The sequence below is a fragment of the Asparagus officinalis genome, chromosome 5, assembly GCF_001876935.1.
Source record: "Asparagus officinalis chromosome 5, Aspof.V1, whole genome shotgun sequence".
NCBI lineage: Eukaryota > Viridiplantae > Streptophyta > Magnoliopsida > Asparagales > Asparagaceae > Asparagus > Asparagus officinalis.
The window spans coordinates 127,965,893-127,989,513 of NC_033798.1; the positions used below are offsets into that span (position 1 = coordinate 127,965,893).

At 32.6% G+C, this 23,621-nt stretch overlaps 1 protein-coding gene across 1 annotated transcript; it reads right to left on the minus strand.

Annotated features, from left to right (window-relative positions):
* LOC109841250 (phospholipase D Z-like) lies at nucleotides 66-15,461 on the minus strand. Its single transcript, XM_020410159.1, has 8 exons — nucleotides 15,327-15,461; nucleotides 15,103-15,261; nucleotides 14,795-14,999; nucleotides 13,815-14,016; nucleotides 13,438-13,631; nucleotides 12,572-12,725; nucleotides 1,169-1,333; nucleotides 66-821 (listed from the first exon to the last, which is right to left on the minus strand). Exons 1-8 carry the CDS (start codon nucleotides 15,379-15,381, stop codon nucleotides 378-380), a joined length of 1,578 nt encoding a protein of 525 aa, XP_020265748.1. The 5' UTR covers nucleotides 15,382-15,461; the 3' UTR covers nucleotides 66-377.

Sequence of the window (23,621 nt, forward strand, 5' to 3'; positions counted from 1 at the left end):
CTTACTATCCTAACATTTGCAAAAGTAACTCCAACTGTAGAACATCAGATTCTAAGGTGCTCATATTTCAAAAGTAACACTAACAAGAAAATCATTCACAGCTTAATCAGACAATATTCATGCTGGATACAATTTCTGAATTGTGAAGTGAAAATTAATGCACAGCTTGGTACTTGTTATTTTGATGGTAGCATCTGAAATAAATACAATCCTCACGTTTTTGAAATAGCAAGGGTAGGCTTTGCAAAGAAGTATACCACCCCACTAAAACATCTACTCTCATTACCTTGACTGTTCAATAACCACATTTCCAACTATGAACCAATTTATAGATAATTGCCCGAATGCACAAATCCTCTCCACGCTATCAAAAAACTTTATGCAGCTGATAGCGGCGCAACTGGGATAGCGTATGGAGAATTCCAATCTGCATCAAAAATCTCTTGTAGTTGCTTTACTATCGCAGTGTTATAAGTGCCGAAGCTAACACCTGCAGTAGTGTAAAAATAGTCCCATATGAGGTTACTAGTTCCAATATGTGCACGCGCATCAGTAACTGCATATTTCCCGTGGTTCACCCGTGTGAAGCCTGGGTATATATTTCCAGTTGGCGATCCTTTGCTTATTGCTGGTCCAGTTTTTCCATACCCAGGAACTTCGTAATACTTGATCTCAACTTTACCCTTGCAGCTATTGTATTTTGAGGATGTGCATAGGATGTTGGAGTAGAGGAGAGATTTCAGATATTGATCGGTATTCTCGATGAAATGTGACCAATGGGCTACTAGTATTTTCACATTTGTGTTCTTGGAGAAGACGACCTGTTTTAGATGTTCAAAGATGAGAATTTGTTCTGAAGAAATGGATGTTTAGTCCAAACGAAAAGTAAACATGACGTAAAATAGTCAACCCCTTCTCGTTCTATTGTTGCTGCTAGACCCCTCATACTATCACCCAGTTGAGGATAGACCCCTGAGTGAATTGTTTTTACTTTCCAGTCAGGATATTGTTTGCGACAAAACAAGTACTTGGGGTCTATTTGGCTGATAGCCCAGGGGATCTATCTGCAATTACCCTAAAATATAAGCTTTCTTGCTGTGCAGCAGCATCACAAGATATACTGTATGCCAGTTGAAAAAGAAAAAAAGTAACTATTTTTTCTAATTACCTCAGAAATTGCAGAGGACAGGGAGGACCAGTATATTGTCTGCTTTGCATATTCTGATTGACCAAGCCAATCCATGGTACTAATTCTCACAGTCCCGCCAAATTCCACAGACTTAATCGTCTCTACCCACGCCTGTTCATCAGCCTGGAACTTACCAAATAACAGCTGCAAAATACACTATGATTAGTGAACCCGAAATACTCAGTAAGACAGTAACCTCCTAGATACTAGTATAGACAATTTTTCATGCATAGTACATCATAGATGCAAGAAGCTCGACAACATTTTCCAGAAGGATCAATAATTAGCTAGGGTTGCCTATGCCATTTCGTATTTCACACGTTACTGGAACAAATTGCTACGAAGGGACAAAATATAGCCATTTATAACAGCAGCGTGTGTGTGTGCACGCGCGTTTCTAACTTTTATACTGTAGCACTCGGAGGGCACAAGTTAGTTATGCCCACGCAAAAGAAAAAAAACGTGTATTATGCAACGGATTGAACAATCTAACTCTATTCAATTTAATCTACATGCCTAAGAAGGTCTACAGATAAAAAACCATGGATATTGAGCATATAGTGCCTGTTCATCAAGCGGTTGCAGGCTTTAACAGTTTTCCAATACTAGAACTACAGTTATCTCTTAATGCATGAGTTAGATTATTCTAATGAAATACTCATTCCATTAATTACAATCTACATATCGTCAATGTCTATAAATAAAAAAATTTAAAACTTCCAACTCGTGTTTCATCTTTAGTTATATTGTACTAAAACTAAGGGTTTTCCATTAGAAGCCACTTTTAAAACAGGATCATTCAACACAAATCACCTTTGATTGTCAACTTATACATAAACCATCTTTAAAGAATTTTTTATTGCAATAAATCATCCGGGCCCGCTTTTGAGTTAAGTTTTATTAATAATTGACCCACCTAACCTCAATCAAGGATCATCTCTCTAATATGGTATTTAACTACTAATTATTATAGGAAAATTGAAAAAAAAAACTCGACTTAAAGTGAGTCTAGTTGGTTGATTGCCAAAAAAACATTTAAAGATGGCTATAACCCATGAATTTCAGTCCATTTTTGCTAATTTTTACCTAATGAAAATTATTTGGTGCACTTCAAAATTTGCAATTTTCACCATGGTTTTTGTTATTTTTCATCCATTTCGACCGAATGGATATTAAGTTTTTTGTGCTGCAAAACTCGTAATTTTCATGGAATATAACCCACGATTTTTGTCTGCTTTTGTTTATTTACACTTAATGGAAATAATTTGGCGTAGTTTAAAATTCGCATATTTTATAGGCCATATAACCCACAAATATTTTCGATTTTCATCCATTATAACCCAGTTACAATTAAGTTTTTTCCTTCAACATTTGCGACTTTCATAAAGTATAACCCAAGATTTAAGCCCAATTTTGCTTGTTTCAACCTATTGAAAATTATTTGGCGTGCTTTAAAATTTACAGTTTTCAAGGGCTATAACCCATACTTTTTGTCATTTTTCGTCCATTTCGACGCATTGGCAACTACATTTTCATGGACTATAGCCAATGAAAAGTATAAATTTTGAAGTACACTAAATAATTTCAGTCAAAACAATAAAAATGGACTGAAAAATATAGAATATAGTCCATGAAAGTTGCAATTTTCTAAAGAAAATATTCTCATCGGTCCACACTGTCGAAAGTTAAAAAAAACAAATCGAGGGTAATAGTACATGAAATTGTGAATTTTGAAGTGCGCCAAATAGTTTTGGTTAGGCGGAAATAAATGAAAACGGAAAAAATCATAGCATTAGCTTATAGCCTCCAATGTCTGTTATTTTTTGTCAATTTCAACCCACTGGCATTAAGTTGCTTCAAGACTTGTAATTGTCATGAGCTATAAGTATATAACCTATAATTTTGACCACTTTTATTTTTTCCTACCTTATGAAAATTATTTGGTGTACTTTAAAATTCATAACTTTTGTAGACTAACCCACGATTTTTTAAAAATTTCATCTATTTAGACCTAATGATGGTTACATTTTCCTTTTCAAAACTCGCAATTTACAGAGTAGCCAACTTTAAAATTTACAATTTTCAGTCTACCTATAATTATTTTTATTTTTTTCCATTTTGCTGTACTGTCAATTAAGTTTTATTTCTTTAAACCTCATATTTTTCATGGATTATATACTCACGATTTTTGTTCATTTATGTCTGTTTCCACCAAATAAAAATAATTTGTCGTGCATTAAAATTCATTGTATTTATAGGCTATAGCCCACGATTTTTTTCAATTTTCATCCATTATGATCCAATGACAATTAAGTTTTTTTCTTCAAAACCCGCAACATACATAAAGTATAACCTACGATTTTAATTTATTTTTACTTTTTCAACCTAAAAGGAATTATGTGGTGTATTTTCAAATTTGCAATTTTTATGATCAATGATGTTTATCATTTTTCGTCTAATTCAACCCGATGATAGTTAATTTTTTCTTCAAAACTCTCAATTTTCATGGACTATAAACCATGAATTTCGTCCATTTTCATTTGTTTCCACTGAGTGAAAATTGTTTGGCATACTTTAAAATTCACTATTAATGGTCTACAACCCACTATTTTTTTTTCAATTTCCATCAGTTTGGACCCAATGCCAATTAAGTTTTTTCTTCAAAAATCACAATTAATGGGCTATAGCTCACAATTTGTCTATTTTTAATTAGTTTTTACTTGATAGAAATTATTTTGTGTGATTCAAAATTTGTAATTTTTATGGACAATAACCCACAAACTTTGTTATTATTAGTCCATTTGGACCCAGTCGCAATTAAGCTTTTTTGCTTCAAAACTCACAATTTCATGGAGTATATAATCCACGATTTTTGTCCTTTTTTATTCGTTTCCACCTAATGGAAATTATTTGAGGTACTTTAAAATTTATAATTTTCACGAGCTATAACACAATTTATTTTCAATTTTCGTTCGTAATGATCTAATGACAAACTCGCAACTTTCATAGAGTATAACCGCAATTTTAGTCATTTAACTTGTTTTGACTAGTGTTGTAAAAATTGACCTAGGCAGAAACTTAGGCATAAGCAGTCATATTACCGCCAAAAAAAGGTCGGAGTGGCCTAAGCGTCGACACTCGGGATTGCCTAGGCAACGCCTAGAAGCCGCATAAGGCTACATGGCCTGCTTTACTTCTATTAAAAAATTAACTTTTTTTGGGCTAAACTAGGCCAAATCTAGAATTAAAAATCCACCAAAAAAGCCTAAATCGCTTAAACAGACTCGCAATTAAACCTGACCCACTAACTCAACTATAAACCTAAAAAAACCATAATCTCTAAATCTCTCTCGTGACACTCATCTCCCTTTGACCGCTCTTTGAACCCAAGTCACAAATACCCTAATCTATAAAGCTCTCCACTGACACTCCATCTCCACGGCGCTTCATCTCCTCCAAGCTTCGCTAACTCTCCATCTTAAAACTCTAGCTTTCTCCTCAAAACCCTAGCAACCCTCCTCCACCTCCGAACATTTAGACTTCTTGTGTTTTTTCTTCTTCTTGAGCATTAGACTTCTAAATTTAGGGATATTATTTACTTTTGACAGTGACATATTATGTTAGACATGTTGGTGTTTCGTAATTCGTAGTATTTACTATTTCAGCTATCTATGCATGGCTGATTATATTGGACATGTTGAGATTTCTTAGTATTTACTAGTTTGGTTACTTTTGGTCAACTATTTTAATTAAATACTAATAAAATAACAAAATGCCTATGCCGCTAGCACTTTCTGTAAAGTTAGCTTAGACCTAATGGGAATTATTTAGCGCACTTCAAATTTTTATAGGCTATATAACCCATAATTTTTGTCATTTTTTGACCGTTTTGATCCAACGGCAATTAAGACTTTTTGCTTCAAAACTCGCAATTTACATGGACTATAACCCATTACTTTTTATCCATTTTCCTTTTTACCCACCTAATGAAAATTGTTTAGCGTACCTAAAAATTTGCATTAATTGTTCGCTAACCACGATTTTTTTTAATTTTCACCCGTCTTGATCCAATGGCAATTAGGTTTCTCTTTAAAACTCGCGATTTACATAGGAGTATAAACCAAGATTTTAGTCCATTTTTGTTCCATCGCAAGGACTGAACATATTCGGTTTGAGCCAAACAAACCAATCGAACTGCCCGACATTGGGCAGATCAATTTGGTGTCTGTATTCATTTTGATTCTTGGTGTAAAAATTCTTATGTCCGTATACACCGAACCAACCGATGACTCTTAAAATGCACCCAGTATTCTTCTATCACTTTCAACAGGCCCCACCAATGCACCCACCAATCAACCAATTTTTTATTTTCAACACAGTAAAAGTTGTCATAATGAATAACGATAACTCACAAATCATGAGTACGGTATTATCAAATTACAATCTCTCAACCTATTTTTTTCTCTGGTATTCTTCTAGTTTTAATCAAACTCAATGAACCTCTACCTCCATTATTGATTGGTTGCATCCTCATGTTGCTACTTGCTGGTGGGCCTATAAGAACCGAAAGAACTAAACCAAAAAATTCAGCTCGGTTTGGTTTTGTTTCTAACTCAGTTTATTTCTGCTAATAAAAAATGACTAAAACCGACCGAATCAACCATTTTCTCTCCCTATCCATCGCACCAAATCAAACCTACCCATCCCGATGGAGACCCGATCCATCTATAATCATACCTATTCTACTTAGTTATAGGCAAATGTCAAAACCTGTAACATTATTATTATACCTTTTGCTTTAATGGTTTCTATCTTTTTCAGAGATCCGTGATCCGTAACATTATTGAGTGTGGCTTCTTGCTCATACGAAATAGAGATCGAATGTCAAAGTCAGTATGGAGTTTGTGTATGAAGTTATTATTGATGTGCTTATGAAAGAGAAAATAAAAAGAAGAAAATATTTTTCGAATCGATCTTGATTGTTTTCGATCCTGACTTGAAATTTTTTTAATACATTATAGTAGTATCGCATTCATGAGCACTTACTAAGGCAGGCAATGGTCTCACGAAAAGAAACGATTCCTCTGCAATTGCTTATGAAGGAAAGAGAATAAGAAAGCGAATCCCAATGCGAGTATTGGTAAGTAATGTAAACTCAATGACAATTGGGTTTTTTCCTTCAAAACTCACAACTTTCACAGAGTATAACCCAATGACTTCAGTCCATTTTTGCTTGTTTCAACCTAGTGGAAACAATTTGATGCACTTTAAAATTAGCATTTTCTGTTGGCTTATAACCTAATAATTTTGATATTTTTCATCCACTTCACCCAATGACAATTAAGTTTTTCCTCTTCAAAACTAGCTTTTTCGATGGAGTATAACCCACGATTTCAGTCTATTTTTGTTTGTTCGACCTAATGGAAATAATTTGGCGTACTTTAAATTTCATAAATTTCATGGAATATAACATACGATTTTTGTTATTTTTCATCCATTTCGACACAATGATAATTAAGTTTTTTCCTTCAAAATTAGCAATTTCAATAGAATATAACCCATAATTTTAATCTATTTTTTTGTTTTCACCTAATAGAAATAATTTGGTGCACTTGAAATTCGCAATTTTCGTAGGTCATAGCCCATAATTTTTTTCAGCTTTCCTCCATTATAAACCAATCACAATTAAGTTGTCCTTCAAAACTTGCAACTTTCATGGAATGTAACCCACGATTTTGGTTCATTTTGCTTATTTCGACTTAATGAAAGTCATTTAGCGCATGTTTGTGGGGAAATTACGAGAAAATTAAGAATAAAATTTGTATTAATCTCCTTAACTGACTTAGAAAAAGAATGAATACAATCTCTTACAGTAATCTCTCTCTAACTGACTTAGAAAAAAATTATAATTTCTCTTATTGGTTTTCCGATTTACAAAAGAGAGAAGGAATCAACAGAGATCCTTTCCTTTGTTTAAACCTGGGTTCTTCTTGGTAGCGATGAGAGTTTGAATCTTGTATCCCGTTGACGATCCGAGCACCTCGCTTCGTGAAACATTGTCTATTCCTCTTGACTTGACGTCGGGAAGAACTTGCGATGCAAGTTTTGAACTCATACGAGATTAAGAACTCTGGACGAGTTTAAGAACTCTATAAAAGAGTTAATTTTAGAAAGAAAATTAATCCATTTTAATTGGAGTTAAGAGGACAAACTGATCTTCAGTTCTTCAACCGAGAATGGTTCAAAAGCCAAGGCCGAAAAGCTCCAAAGCTTCAACAAAAGCTTTCACAAAATGCTCCAATGGTTCCTCAAGGTTGCCCACAGATCTCTCCAAAGCTCTAGCCGAAGATGCTCCAAGAGAAGATAAAATGTCGATCCCTAAAAGCTCTAGCCAAAGATCCTTTTTGAACTCAGCTGAGTTTTCCACTATTTATAGGAGTTTTAGATGTAACTAACCCTTATAATCGCTTCTTAGTGGGGTCGTGATCCCCTCAGATCATACAAAACGGTTTTGGAACCGTTCAACTCGTATTTGAATGAGTCAAACGCGAAATTCGCATTCTAGGAATGGACTCTGTGACTTGGACTTCGGACGCAGAGTGGGCTCTACGTTTAGGTCTAAAAACGCAATGGTAAACCCTACGTTCTGTTCATGGAACGCGGATGTGAGTTTTGCGTTTTGTTCTTGGGACGCAGAGATGAGCTCTGGGTCTTGACTCTGGAATGAGAGGTGAGCATCTGCGTCTTGAGGTGAAGAGACCGTCAACTTGTAGTCTTTTTTGCTAAAACGTTGCAAAGATTATTGTCTCGTAATCTTTGTCTTGGCTCCTTGAAACATGAGTCGTCAGTTGTCACTCTTGTTGGTAATTGTGAAGGTCGTCGAATCAAAACTTTTATCAGTTATTTTGAAGGTTGTCGAATTGTAACATTCGTCGATTGACGTGAAAGTCTCCTAATTGTAACATTCTGAAAGTCGTCAATTTGTAACTTTCATCATTGGTGTTTGACGTGGATCAACTATCCGCAGTAATTTTTAGACAGCCTACAGCACACTTCAAAATTTATAAATTTTCATTTTGATCTAATGGCAATTTAAGTTTTTCGCTTCAAAACTCGTAATTTTTATTGACTATAATCAATAATTAATGTTCATTTTCCTTTGGATCCACCAAATGGAAATTATTTGGCGTACTTTAAAATTAACAATTATTGTTAGTTATAATCCATGATTTTTTGAAGTTTTGGTTCGTATAATCCATGACTTTTTAAAGTTTTCGTCCGTTTGGACATAATAGCAATTAAGTTTTTTCTCTTCAAAACTTGTAGATTTCATGGAGCGTAACCAACGATTTCAATTCATTATTGTTTGTTCAACCTAATGGTAATTATTTGGCGTACTTCAAAATTCATAAATTTCATATGTTATATAACTTACAATTTATGTTAATTTTCGTCCATTTCTACCCAACGATAGTTAAGTTTTTTTCTTCGAAACTCACTATTTTCATAGACTATAACCTACAATTTTTTCCACTTTTGTTTGTTTTCACCTAATAAAAATAATTTGGCGTGCTTCAAAATTCGCAACTTTCATAGACTATGACCCATGATTTTTGTGACTTTCCATTTCGAAAAAATAATAATTAAGCTTTTTCCTTCAAAATCCATGTTTTAGTCCATGTTTGCTTGTTTCGACCTAATGAAAATTAATTTTTGTACTTCAAAATTTGCAAATTTTCATAGGCTAACCCACAATTCTTGTCATGTTTCGCCCTTTTCGACCCAATGGTAATTACATTTCTTGATTTAAAACACACAATTTACAAACTATAAACCATGATTTTTTTCAATTTCATTTATATCCACCTAATGGAAATTATTTGCAAAAGTCGCAATTTTCTTTTACTTTAAAAATAGCAAATTTCACGGGCTATAACCTATTATTTTTGTTATCATCCATTACCTAATGGCAATTGAGTTTTTTTCAAAACTCGCAATTTCCAAGGACTGCAACCCATAGTTTCTTCCCATATTTATTTGATTTGATCTACTTGAAGCAATTTGGCATACTTCAAAATTTGAAATTTTTTCATGCATTATTACTCACGATATTTTTCAATTTTCATATATCTCGACATAGTGGATTAAATTTTTTTAATAACTCACAATTTTCATGGACTAGCTTACTATTTTTGTCCATTTTTATTTATTTCCACCTATTAGAAATTATTTGGCGCACTTCTAAGTTTGAAGTTTTCATGGACTATATAACCCACAATTTTTGTTATCTCTAGTCAATTTCAACCTAGTAAAGGTTAATTTTTTTATCTTCAAAACTCGCAATTTTCATGGACAATAACCCATAATTTGGGTCTTTTTTTTGTATCCACCCAATGAAAATTAGTTGGCTTAGTTCAAAATTCGTAATTTTCATTGGCTATGACAAAATGATTTTTTTTTTATTTTCGTCAGTTTGGACCAAATAGCAATTAATTTTGTTCTCTTCAAAACTCGCGATTTTCATAGAGTATAACTCATGATTTCAATCCATTTTTGTTTGTTTCGATATAATGAATTATTTGGCATTTTCCAAAATTAGCAATTTTTATAGGCTACCTACGGTTTTTGTTATTTTTCATCCATTACGACCCAATGGCAATTATTTTTTTTAAAACTTGTAATTTTCATGGACTAGAAACCATGATTTTTGTCCTTTTAGTTTCCAACTAACAGGAATAATTTAGCGTATTTCAAAATTTATAGTTTTCATAGGCAATAATCCATGATTTTCATTTACAATTTTTATCCATTATGACCCAAAGGCGATTAAGATTTTTTTCTTCAAAACTCACAACTTTCATGTAGTATAACTCACTATTTCAGTCCATTTTGGCTTGTTTCGACCTAATGGAAATTATTTGGCGTACTTTAAATTTTGTAATTTGACGAGCTATCTACGATTTTTGTCATTTTTCTTTCATTGGCTACCCAATGGCAAGGTTTTTTTGCTTCAAAACTCACAATTTCATAACAAATGATTTTGTCCATTTTTATTTGTTTCCACCTAAAAGAAATTGTTTGGCATACTTCAAATTCACAATTTCACAACGCTATAACTCAAATTTTTGTTTGTTTGGACCCAATGACAATTGATTTCTTTTTACGGAACTCACGATTTTTATAGAGTATAACCCATGTTTAGTCCTTTTTTCTTGTTTTAACATAATGAAAATTGTTTATTGTGCATCAAAATTCGAAATTTGCATAGGCTATTGAATTTGTTTTGTTATTTTTCATTTATTTAGACCTAATGGCAATTTAAGTTTTCTTCTTTCAAAACTCGCAATTTTTATGGAGTATAACCTACGGTTTCCGTTGATTTTTGTATGTTTTGATCTAGTTGAAGCTATTTGGCATACTTAACATTTAAAATTTTTAATAGATAATTCATGTTTTCAATTTTCATCCATCACGACACAATAGTAATTAAATTCTTTTTCTTAAACTTGCAATTTTCATGGAGTATAACTTGCGACTATTGTCTATTTTTATTTGTTTCCACCTAATGGAAGTTATTTAGCGCACTTCAAAATTCGTAGTTTTTTTGGGTTGTAACCACGATTTTTTTCAATTTCATCTGTCATGACCAAATGTCAATTAAGTTTTTTCTTCAAAGCTTGCAACTTTCATGAAGTATAACCCGCAATTTTAGTTTATTTTTTGCTTGTTTCAATCTAATGGAAATTATTTGGCATGCTTCTAAATTTGCACTTTTCATAGGTTATATAACCCACGATTTTTATCATTTTTCGTCCATTTCAATCCAACAGCAATTGAGTTTTTTGCTTCAAAAATCACAATTTTCATGTATTATAACCCATAATTTTTATCCATTTTCGTTGGTATCCACCTTATGAAAATTATTTTGTGTACTTTAAAATTCACAATTTTTGTTGGCTATAATTCATAATTTTTTTTATATTCGCAATTAAGCTTTATCTTCAAAACTCGCGATTCTCATGAACTACAACCCACGATTTGCAAATTTTGACGTGCTTCAAAATTTGCAAATTGCTGTTTCAACCTAACCAAATTTTGACGTGCTTCAAAATTTGCAAATTGCAACTGTGATAGGCTATAACTTGTGATTTTAGTTATTTTGTGTCCATTTCGACGCAATGACAATTAAGTTTTCTTTTCGTCAATGCTCCCAAGTTTCATGGACTAACCCAAAGTTTTTGTCATTTTTTGTCGCTTTCGACCCAATGGCAATTAAGCTTTTCTGTTTCAAAACCCGCAATTTTCATGAAGTATAACCCATGCTTTTTTCTATTATCGTTTGTATCCACCTAAGGAAATTATTTAGTGTACTTAAAGTTTGCAATTTTCGTTTGTATCCATGATTTTTCTCAATTTTCGTCTATTTAGACCCAATGGCAATTAACTTTTTTCTCTTCAAATCTCCTGATTTTCATGAAGTATAACCAACCATTTTCTTCCATTTTTATTTGTTTCAACCTAATAGAAATTATTTGGTGTACTTCAAAATTTACAATTTTCATGAGACAGATTTTTGTTATGTTTTGTCCATTTCGACCCAATGGTAATTAAGTTTTTTCCCTTCAAAACTCACAATTTTGATGGTCTGTAGCCCACGATTTTTCTTTGTTTTTGTTTGTCTCTGCCTGGTGGAAATAATTTCATGTACTTCAAAATTCACAATTTTATACAGATGCTTAAAAGTATCAATCAAATGTGACAAACATAGATATACATATAAGATTGAAAGATCTCAAAATCTAATTACTGAAACACTTTGTCAACATTATGGAAAAAATCAACCATTGAACAAAAAATTTCATATTTGCAAGTGGTTTTTTAACTAGGACAAGAAATGTTGAATGGAGATGCTTGATGATCAATAACTGAAGTTCCATGACCTAGCATAGGATATAAACGAAAACACAAACGGGAGATCTTCCTTAAAACAAAATTCAAGTAGTATAAGGCATATATATTACTGAATTTCAAAAACAGAAACAAATGCTCCTAGTATGACAAATGCCACTAGCCGTTGGGAGAGGACTGTTGCATATTTCAATGAAGAGGCAGTTGTCTTATGAGCATATGAGATTATAAATTCACTAGTAGCAATCCTGCAATATAAACCTGATCCGTTTAGCAAACTACTCTATTGAAAAATTGATTTGATTTTTACTCAGATTTAAACTATTGACATTGGATAACTGTTTAAATGCCATAATTAATGATAAACCAAAACGTCATGTTGGGTCCGTTAAATTAACAGTACATGTAAGATAGGCAACACTGATGTCATGAAGGCAGAAAAACAATTTTATCTTGCATCTTCTGCAAAATTACCTCTGGTGGGGCAAATGATAGATAGCTTGAGTGTTGCAATGAACTGGAGATATTGTATCCAGGAGTCTCCAGAGGAATCCCGAACATATGGGGGTCTGACAGTATCGGATAACCATCTGTATGTGGGACATCCACATAGTAAGGAAGAGGAGACCTGGCAAATAATGGTTTGAAATATTAACTACAAAATTAAACTAAAGGCTCTTCTTATGCATTTGGTATTCAAAGCAAAATCACATTTTTAAGTTGTCAGATTCTATAGTACAAAAAGAAACAAAGAACATATAAACATGAGCGGCCTTTTCAGTAGAAAAAGGCATGTGAAAGCCCTTTGGTCAAAACATGGCCAAGCTATTCAAATTTTCAAATTAAAGATAGAAGCAACATGCTAAGGTGTGTGTTCTTGACCCCACCTCACTCTTCATATGACTTTTTGTGCCATATGATCCTAATGCTTCATGTTGTGTAGTTTCCTTTTTCCTCAGTAAATAATTCTTGGCACTTGAATGATTATAAGTTTATACTGTGTTTTTATTCTTCTTTTATTTTGGTAATAAACTTAGGGAATTACTATTACATCCTAATAATCGTCACAAATGAAGCCCACCAAATTCAGGTTTGATTTAGGTCATGAATCAAGGTTAGACTTCCAACATTTAGGTGATGTTACTGGTCATTCTTTCTGACTGTACAAGAAGCTCCTCAAAGAAATAGAAAGAATGCCTGAACTAAGAGCTCTGTAACATAAAATTAATGACAGTATCCAACCATAGTAGGAGTAACCAACATTCAATAGAAAGGTATGTTGACAATAAAATAAATGTCACTTGACCCAATAATATTTGATAGAAAATAACCAAACAAACCTGCATCTCTCTCTGGGATTGATGAAATGCGACCAGCAAGGTACTTTTCTATTAACTTGCCAATGCTCATCCTGCACTACTTTTGTGTAGGATGTTGAGTTAAGAGATGAAAGTTTAAACAGGTTGTCAAAATAGATTTCCAACTTCTTGGCAATCCCAGGGCAGCCAACAAGATAGATCCCAAGTTCTTTCACCTGGATAAAAATTGAGAGCAAGTAGATAACACACTGATTCAATTTGATGAATATAATTAAAATGCTTTAGGCGGTACACAACAAAACCCATTATGCCTATCAAGAAAATTGATGCCTCTCAATAAAATTGCAGTTAAGGACAGATGAGATAAATTTCTTATTTCATATTACATAATCTAATACCTGGGTGAGAGATTTCCAGTCATTGTTGGCTGATCCAACATAGATGTCTTTACCATCAGATATCCAAACTTTTGCATGGACAATGCCTGACCCCCACCAACTATCAAAAAGTAAAGTGACATTCTTCACATTTGGTCGTCCTGAAGCAAGATCAGATGGCTCCTTGGTGTAATCAGGGTAGACTCCAGAATGCTGCACAAACCTAGTTACGTAAAAACATAGCTCTCCTCTTATTAACCATGAACACAACAGTCTGAGAATATCAGGAATATCACAGATTTGCTAATCTGATTCATGCAGTTAAAATCAATTTCAGGAACATTATCGAAAGCCTCATGCTTAACTATGTAATTAAAATAGCAATGCATATCCGTAATCAGCTGTGTAGATGACACGAACAGACTACCATTTCTCCACATTGTAGAGGTATAAGTGCATGGTGTGCCAAAGACAAGTAGACAACAAAATCTGTAACATCTATAAACCTTCCATAAGCGTCTTATAGGCTAAATTTTACATTACAAAGTTAAAGTAAGACCCTAAAAAAGCATGAGGGTCCATCATAAGATGGGTACTTCTATTTATCAATATTTCCACCCTAATTTCAATAAAATAACACAAGATATTATCATACAATAGAAGCCATCAACAAGACAACAGAGGAGATTGAAATGTTATTCCTTCTCACTTAAGAGGTCAGCCTTTCCAATTTATTCTTTCAGTAAGCTGGTTCGGGAATTAAATTAAGGCGCACATAAAACTTTCCAATTTGATGGTGCAAAGAAGAAGAGAAGCTCAAGCTATTACTTCAAGCTTGACTAACAAAACTACTCTTTCAAGCCACGCGTAGCTCCATCTGTTTAGACCTGAATAAGCTACGCTAATAGATTAAATACTCAACAAACTTTATTTCCTCTTCCCCTTAATAACAAAAGAAACCAACACAGTGCAAGTTTAAAAAAAAAATGTAACTTTTTTACCTCATATTGACCTTTCGATCAGCAGCATCCTCAAGCGCCTTATAAACCTCTCGCCCCTCATCAGCCCCATATCTCTTCATCTGCTCATCAGAGTACCCATAATCCCCTGATTTAGGGTTTTCAGGCTCTGCCACTAACTGCCAGTACTGCGCTATAATATCCAACCTCTCCGTCGCGTTTCCGGCCAACCATTTAAGCACCTCACCTGAAATCCCACCAAAAAAATCAAACATATTACAAAACCCTAGAAATCAAGAAAGCTCCTCCTTTTTTTCCTTTTTTAAATTTTAAAAGGGCGGCGAGGTTACCGGAGGAGAGGACGCCGGGGACGCGGGGGAGGAGGGGCATGTCGGTGGGGATGGACTGCACGAGCCATGCTTTGCAGGAGGAGGAGGCGATGGTCACCGGCGGTGACCAGACCGCGGAGAGAAGAATTAGGAGGACGAGGGTCGAGGGCTGCTTCATCTCTGAGAGGGAACAAAGAGGTTGAGAATTCGGGTTGGATAGAAGAGAAGGCGTTGAGTGTGGTCACCGGCGGTGAGCGTGAGGAGGCATGAACGGGGGCGGAGGACGGGAACAGTTTCCATTGACAGGTGATATCGTGATATCCGCCGGCAGATTGGTTTCTTTCGCAATTGGTAAAACAAGTCAACGTCTGCTCTTTTTTTTTTCCTTTTTTTACATTATTACTCCCTTATAAAAACATTATATTTCTCTTTTTTTTAACAGTAATGAAAATACTACACATGTGATCGATGATGACAAGCGGGCAACAAGCTACGCCGCTAATCCTTACTTCTGAATTGCAAAACCCAACCTACGAAACACGTACTCAGCTGACCCTGTTGTCGCTACATTCCTATTCATGGATTTCTGTACCCTCCTAAGGAACTCCACCATATCAGCTAGCTGCAATTAAGGAAAGCAAATGTATTGAACGCGAACGTAGGGGATGAAACTGTGGTGGTTGTCCTTGCAAGCTTGATCATATTTGCTCACCTTTACCTAGATCTGTCACCCTATCCGCTGCATGCCCAACAGTGAACAATACTGTTGGGGATTCGAAACAATCAAATCGAACACTTGCCCTTCCGGACCTTATGTTTGAGAGTAGAAAAGCAGAAAAAATCACAGCAAATAAAAAGATAAAAAACTTGCAGGAAAGTAAATAAGAAAGAACACACCAGATTTAACAATGTTCGATAATCGTGCCTACGTCCTCGGGAGCCACACCACACAATTCTTTGATTAATATTGAAGAATATTACAATACCCACAAATATGATCTAATCTCTCTGAGATCTCTCTGAAGAATTTTCTCAAAACCCTCTTTTTCTGATGTCTAATCTCTTCTAAGGCGTTCCATACATATAGAAAACCTAAAACCAAAACAGACTAGGAATTCTAAAACCAAAAAATAAAACAGCTTAGGAATCCTAATAACCTGTTACCAAAACAAATTAAGAATCATGTTACCAAAACAGATTAGGAAACCTGCTATCCAACAATTTGTTTGATTCCAGCTTTGAGTCTACATCCCTTAGACTAACAAGTACTCCATTATCAAACCCCACCAACGGAGACACCCCGGTGAGACAACTGTAGACAAGAACGTCTGCCGGCCTTAGAGTAGATGTAGCCTCTCCAGGAAGAGTGAGGAAGTTGACTGGTCGACGCTTCCTCGATTGCTTGAACCTCGATTGCTTCTGACAGTAGATGACATGCTCTCCAAAAGCATTCATCTGCGTCTTACGACAAACTGGGCACACTGTCCCCTCCATGAACAAATTAAGGAACCAATAACCTGCACCTGAGAATGGCCTGGCTTGGTACTCCCCGGAGACATACGCTGCCTCAATCCCTCAACAAGCGTGCATGGCCAACAAGAAATCTTGGGCATCTTTGCTCGCAGGCACCCAACATTAATCGCAACATGCCTCTCTGATAGGTTAAACTCCGTCCATAGATCTCTACAAACGCCATAAAAAAAGATGTCTACCAAGTAATAAAATTGTTAGTCTAAGTGTGTAGACTCAAAACTGGAATCAAGAAGACGAAGGAAAACTGAGGATACAAGAAATAGTCGGAGAGGAGGCCTGGTCGACCGCGGATCCTGTAGAAGACTAAGAAGAAACCGATGTTTTGGTTGGTCGATCGCGGCAGATGGTCCGGTCGATCGTAAACGTGCACGAAGCAAGCCTGCAGAACGACATTTTGTCCGGTCGACCGCAAGACCAAGTGCAGTCGACTGCGAGTCGATCTATCAGTTTCCTAAACTGTTTTATATTCTGTTTGAGTTGGGATTCCTATATATGCCTAAACGTTTTTAGGGTTAATTATGCATTAGAAAACAGAGAGTTTTTGGAGGATTCTTCAGAGAGATCTCAGAGAGATTAAACCCTAGTTTGTGAGCTTGTATTCCTTCTTCAATTAATCAAAGAAATTGTGTGGTGTGGCTCCCGAGGACGTAGGCACGTTGCCAAACCTCGTTAAATCTTTGTTCTTTCTTGTTTACTTTCCTGCAAGTTTTGATCTTCATTTGTGGTAATTTTCTTACTTGCTAAACATTCAAACAAGGTCCGGAAGGACAATGATTCGATTTGATTGTTTCGAATCCCCAACATTACGATATTAACATATATCATAACAAAGTATCCATTATAGATAAATTCTTATGCAAAATTTAGTTTAAATTACATTCTTAAGTTGTCAAAAGTTTAATAGAAAGTGAATTCATGTAGATCTAAAATCTATAATGAGATTTTTTTTCTGCTTCTATATTATTACATTATACTAATTTTTATGTTAATATTACTATTGATAATATAGGAATTAATAATTTATAAGTATATGAATTTAATAATTTTAGCAGTAAGATACCATAATAATGATTAAGTAATTATTCAACATGTAAAAAGAATATAAAATAAATATTATTCCAACGTAAGATTCAAACACATAACCTCAAATTAAAGAAGCAAGTAACTCAACAAAGTATGCTAACAAATATTCATGAATATATATTCATGAATATTTGTCGAATAGGTTAATATACATTGAATTTAAACACTTTCTACCATTCGTCGTGGATTTGAATTCGAATTGGCTGGAGTAAACTGAATTTGAATTTAAAGGTATTCAATCAAATTCAATTCATTTCCACCCTTTGTTAGTGGTGAGTTATTAAACAAAGTCTTAGATTTTGTGAAGCCAAGAGGGGTATACTTGTCTTTTACTTGATGAAACCTCTTGGCTTATAATCCACAAAAATATAAGTTGAGGAATAATTTTTGATGGATTTTAAGCCAAAATAAGCTACTTTGACCATGCCAAACATGCTCTCACTCCCTTAACTCTTTCATTTATTAAAATTGGACAAAATGATTAACTTCACCTTAAATTATAATTGAGCTCCCAGGTTGATCCTTAAAGTATCAATTTACCTATTTTTCTTTTTATACTATGTTTTCTTTTCCTATGTGATCATTTTGTGAAGGCACGGTCAAACACTTAACAAAATTTTCAAAATTATTGAACAACCCTCTTAAAAAGTTTAAAACTTATATAGAAAACCGGGTGAAACAAATTTAAAAAATCACAAGAACACCTTGAAAATTACAAAATATAGATAGCCCCATGAAAATTAGAAACTATATATGATTACTAAAATTCAAAATTTTTAAAAAGCACCCAATTTTCAAATTTCATAAAGCAAATTTTGATCAAAGAGACATCTCTGTGTAACTTGTAAAGAAAATCTAGATTAAAAAAAGAGATAATTCGTATAGTACTGGTCATTTAATGAAGCAAAAGATTAACTAAATGAAAATGAGAAGTGGATTTTGTTCCAAAATCCCACTTTTTTATAAAGACTAGTTGAGATGCATGTGCAATGTACGTGGTTGAATATCATGATTATTTAAATTGATAACAATAGGGTAAAAATAAAAAAAGAAAATAAAGTTTTTTATGGATTGATCATCAACTCAATAATCTCTCTCTTAAATAAAATATTATCATTGTTTTCTTCAACCCAGACTGTGACCACATGATCTATTATTTGTGAGTTATAAACACATTAATTTAATACAACACCTCTATTTATTAGTATCTTGAAGTCTTCAAAAGATGGGTGATCATTCAATTCGTAAAAGAATTTTGCATATGAATTTACTTGCAATATGTCATTAAACTTTTAGTTATGGTTTGACTCATATTCACATTAAATTTTAGTTATTGTTTCACTCATATTTATATTATATAATATTCTCATTCAATTTTATAGCTCATTCTCTGTATCATATAAGTAAAATTGAAAGTATGAAGAATTATTTTCTTACAAAATTAGAACATGAAGATTATGATATATTTCGCTATGTGCTCTAAATATAATTTTTTTTTCTTTCATACAAGGTCCCTATCAAATCTTACCCTAAACGATGTGAATAAAAAATGCTATTATAACTCACTTGCATAGGGCAATTGTATTATATATAGGATACATAACTCATATGGAATATCCACATCTGCTAAGTGGATTTTGTCGTTGTGAGAGCAACATGTTAGAGGCTTGTACTCAAACTTTATGACTCTATAAAAGACACAAGAATTTCTAGTGCATAGCTTATATATCGTAAAAAACATATTGATTCATGAAGAATTTTTTTCAAATAACAATATTATTACAGCGATATTACTATATATGATATTTTTAAATAAATTATAAAGTATATATATGGAAACCTCTATGCTTATAGTCAGTAGTTGTGCTCCACAAAATATGTTAACTTTACATTATAGTTTGCTATTTGTAGTATGGTTGGCAATGTAATTACCTTTCTTTTTTATCTTATTATTCACATTTTTCTTATGTAAGTTCTCATTTGTTAATCACTCAATTGGCTATATTTAGTTTTTATAATATCAAAGGTTAAAATATTCTTTTCTACTTAAAAGTGTTGATATAAATTTTTTAAAAAATATATACACATAGTAGCAATAATATGTACTTCAGTTCAACTCAAACATTGACTCGAAGCCATTTAGAGTGAAGTCTTTTCTATGCTAAAATGGTGATATAGTGATTACAGAGTCTAAAAGTCAAAGAAGAAATTTCTATAAAGAAAAAGTAATTTAATGTGTCAAGTTAAGAAGTAATTTGTAAATTATACATTGGTAATGTAGATAGCTATAAAAAATAATGTATATATCTTTATAAAAACTTCATAGTGAGTGACCAACTATAATCATCCTAATTTCAGCATAATTAATTATTATTTTAGTTACTAATTTGATACGCTTAGCTATGAAATAAATCTCCAGCAAAAATAAAAATTAAGATTGTATTATGATGTAGGTAAATAAATAAATGTTACTAGAGCTCCTCTTTATATTAAATTTAAAAATAATAATTTAAATTATTAAACACTAAATATTAGCTAATGTGAGAAAGTAAAGTAATCTATGATCTATATATGTTTATAGTCAATCAATCAAACATATTAAATTTATGATGAACACAATCAAAATTATATGGTGAATCACATTAAATATAATTTATAAAAAAATAGTACATTAAATCAAACAAATTTTAACCACTATATAGATTATCTAAAAAAATGTACATATATAAACTATATTGCCTAGGAATAGTGATGTCCACACTTAACTATGGTCTAATAATCTTATCGGCATTGTTTCTTTCAATCCAGACTGGTCTACTATTTGTGAGTTATAAACAAATTAATCTAGTACAATATCTCTATTTATTAGTATCTTGAAGTTTTCAAAAGATGGGTGACCATTCAATTCGTAAAGGATCTTATATAAATTTTTTGCATATATAAATTACACTATCTAGGAACAGTGATGTGTTGTACACTTAACTATAGCATAATAATCTTAAGAATGACTTACTCTTTAATATCATAATTAATTGACTTATTTATGCATTACGCTAAAAACACAATAAAAATTTAGAAAACTACAAAAGAAACACCCTAAAAAATTTAAAAAATTATAAAAAAACACCCTAAAATTTTGTAATTTATAAATACACAAAACTATTAAATATTATATTGAAATAAAGAAATTACAAAAAATTATTGAAAATTTTTAAACCTTGGTGAGGTAATTTACAATGTGCTAAACTTTAAGGGTGTTTTTTCTGTAAATTTAAAATTTAATAGTTTTTTAATAATTTATGCTCTTTTCAAAAAAGTTATGGATAATTTTGACCATGAAAGGTTTTCCTAAATCTATACTTTTAAAGTGAGTATGATATTTTTTTTTTCAAATTTTAGTTTTCTAGGGGTTGTCAGTAATTTCGTATATTCATTTTTGTGTCCATAGGTTAGAAATTCTCATAGTATTTTTCTATAAATTATGAATTTTAGGGGTTTTTTATAATTTTTTAAAATTTTAAGTCTTTTCTACCGATTGCAAATTATTTATAGACTATTTATAACTCCTATGCTTTCAATTTACTAATAAGTTTGAAATTCTCAGGGTGTTTTCTTTAAATTATAAATTATGTAGGGGATATTTATAATTCCTATATTTTTAATGTACTATTAGCTTAGAAATTATTAGATTTTTTTATAAATTTACAATTCCGAGGGTTTTATTTTATAATTTGTAAAAAGTTCAGAGTGTTTATTGCAAATTCCATAAATTTTTTGGGGTTGTTTGTGTTATTTGTAGGTTTTAAGTGTGCTTATAAGTTAGAAATTTTGAAGATGTTTTTTAATAAATTTTGAACTTTTAGGGGTGTTTTTATAATTTTTAAAACTTATAAAATAGTTTCTCTAAAGTCAAAAAACTTTTAGTTTCTAGCTAGCATATATTTTTTAGATTTCTCACTGAATTGAAATAAGTAAAATTTATAATTTTTAAGATGTTTTAATAAAATTTTAAATTTGTAGGGGTATTTTTGTAATTTAAAAAGCTTAGAGGATTTTTTTTACAAAGTCCAAAAGTTTTTAGGTGCTGGCTAGCATATGTTTTTTAGATTTCTCTATGAACTGAAATAAGTAAACGATTTAAATTATATCAAACGTATTTTCTTTATCCAATAACATGTTAAGTCTCATTTTAAATATGATAAATCATTTAGTTACTAATTCAAATTAAGAAGATAAGATAATTAGAATAGATTAGGATAACAATGTAATATTTTAAAAAGTTAAGGGTAATACTGACAATGAATTTTTTTTCTGAACTCGTACTTTTAAAGGAAGTATGATACTAGAAGAGGCTTAACAATTCTTTAATAAGGTTTTTCATGACTTTAAAAAGCAAGGATACAAAGAGAGGATAGTTTTTAATTAGTAACAGAAAGTTAAAATGAAGAGGGATGGTCAAAGTTAGAAGAATCTCCCAAATTAGAAGACTAGAGATAGGAGAATCTCCCAAATTAGAAGTCACAAAAAGACAAAAAGAGAGAGAAAATGAACTATAAAAAGACAAAAATAGAGAGAAAGTGAGACAAAAAGACCCTATTAAAATTAAAATGATTAGTATACATGCAATGTACATGCAACTTATGTTGGATGTTTTGTTGGAGAAAAGACAATTTTGCCTTAATGAATGCTAATAAATTTTATAATTAAAAATATGCTTTAATTAGAAATTAAAATGAGCATAACAGCTATACATTATGACGAACGTTACAGAATTAATTATGGGTTTTGTAACGTCTTTTCCAACCCTATATATATCCGTATGTTGAGCTCAAAATCATAAGAAAAATATACAACAAGTTTTTCTTGTTTTTCCTTCTCTCCCCTACATATTACTTTCATCTATATCTTCGTTTTATTTTATGGACAACTTTCTTCATCTGAGCTGAAGCTCTGTATTCTCGTCCGAGTGCAGAGGCCGGCCATTTTCAGAGGTTTTTACCGCTAGGGGGGAGGGAACCATCTGCGTCAGGGCGATAGACGGAGTCTCAATCTTCTAGGGCAGTGATTATACGACTGCTCCCGTCAGGCCTGAATTTTCTTATCTCTCATTTATTTTAATTTCGGATTTACTTCATGCTATAATCTTATTATTTGATAATTTTTCCAACAATCTAGAAGATTGAGAATCTTATAGCTTTTGTTGAAATCCGAATTTAAAAATAAAAAGGTTACTGCTCATAAAAAATTATTAAATGTTACCGTTCATGGAGAAAACTATTTCGGCTACTGTTCATCACAATTTTGTTCTGTTAAATTTAATTATTTGTTGTTAATTAAGTTGTAATAATTACTACTAATTAATCCTAACAGTTACTTACAATTAATTGTAATTAATTGTTTTAATTGCTTTTATTGCTTTAATTGCTGTTTTAATAATTAATTGTTTTAATTGCTTTTATTGCTTTAATTGCTGTTTTAAGATGTTGCAAGTGGGCTCTTTGCCTTCCAGTACCTCACGAGTCTGAAGTTCAAGATTGCTGTTTTAAGATGTTGCAAGTGGGCTCTTTGCCTTCCAGTACCTCACGAGTCTGAAGTTCAAGCTATTCCACAAATTAAATCGTTCTCAGCCTTGATGTTCTAAGCTTGTTGGGGCGGACCGGAGTCGTTCTGACAGACCCCACAAAACAAATTTTTACTCTCACGACATGTAAATCATGAGGTTCGGACATCAAAAGGTAAAACCCTCCTTGGCCTTATCCCACATATGTTTGCAGTATAATTGCTAGGCAAATTAAATGCTTGCAGGAAATGTTTTAAAGTTTCTATATAATGTTAAGGAACAAAAACTCATTGAGTGAAGCGATTCAAGTTTTCTTGGATTAGTTGGTGTCTAAGGCAAGGTTTAGGGGTTGCGTAACGCACTC

What these genes read in the sequence shown, in the direction of transcription:
- LOC109841250 (XM_020410159.1), bottom strand. Translation starts at nt 15,381, where the DNA reads ATGGAAACTGTTCCCGTCCTCCGCCCCCGTTCATGCCTCCTCACGCTC. An exon ending in CCCCGGCGTCCTCTCCTCCG is followed by an intron (nt 15,000 to 15,102) that starts GTAACCTCGCCG and finishes GTGGGATTTCAG; the next exon opens with GTGAGGTGCTTAAATGGTTG. An exon ending in TATCATTTGCCCCACCAGAG is followed by an intron (nt 1,334 to 12,571) that starts GTAATTTTGCAG and finishes TGTATTTTGCAG; the next exon opens with CTGTTATTTGGTAAGTTCCA.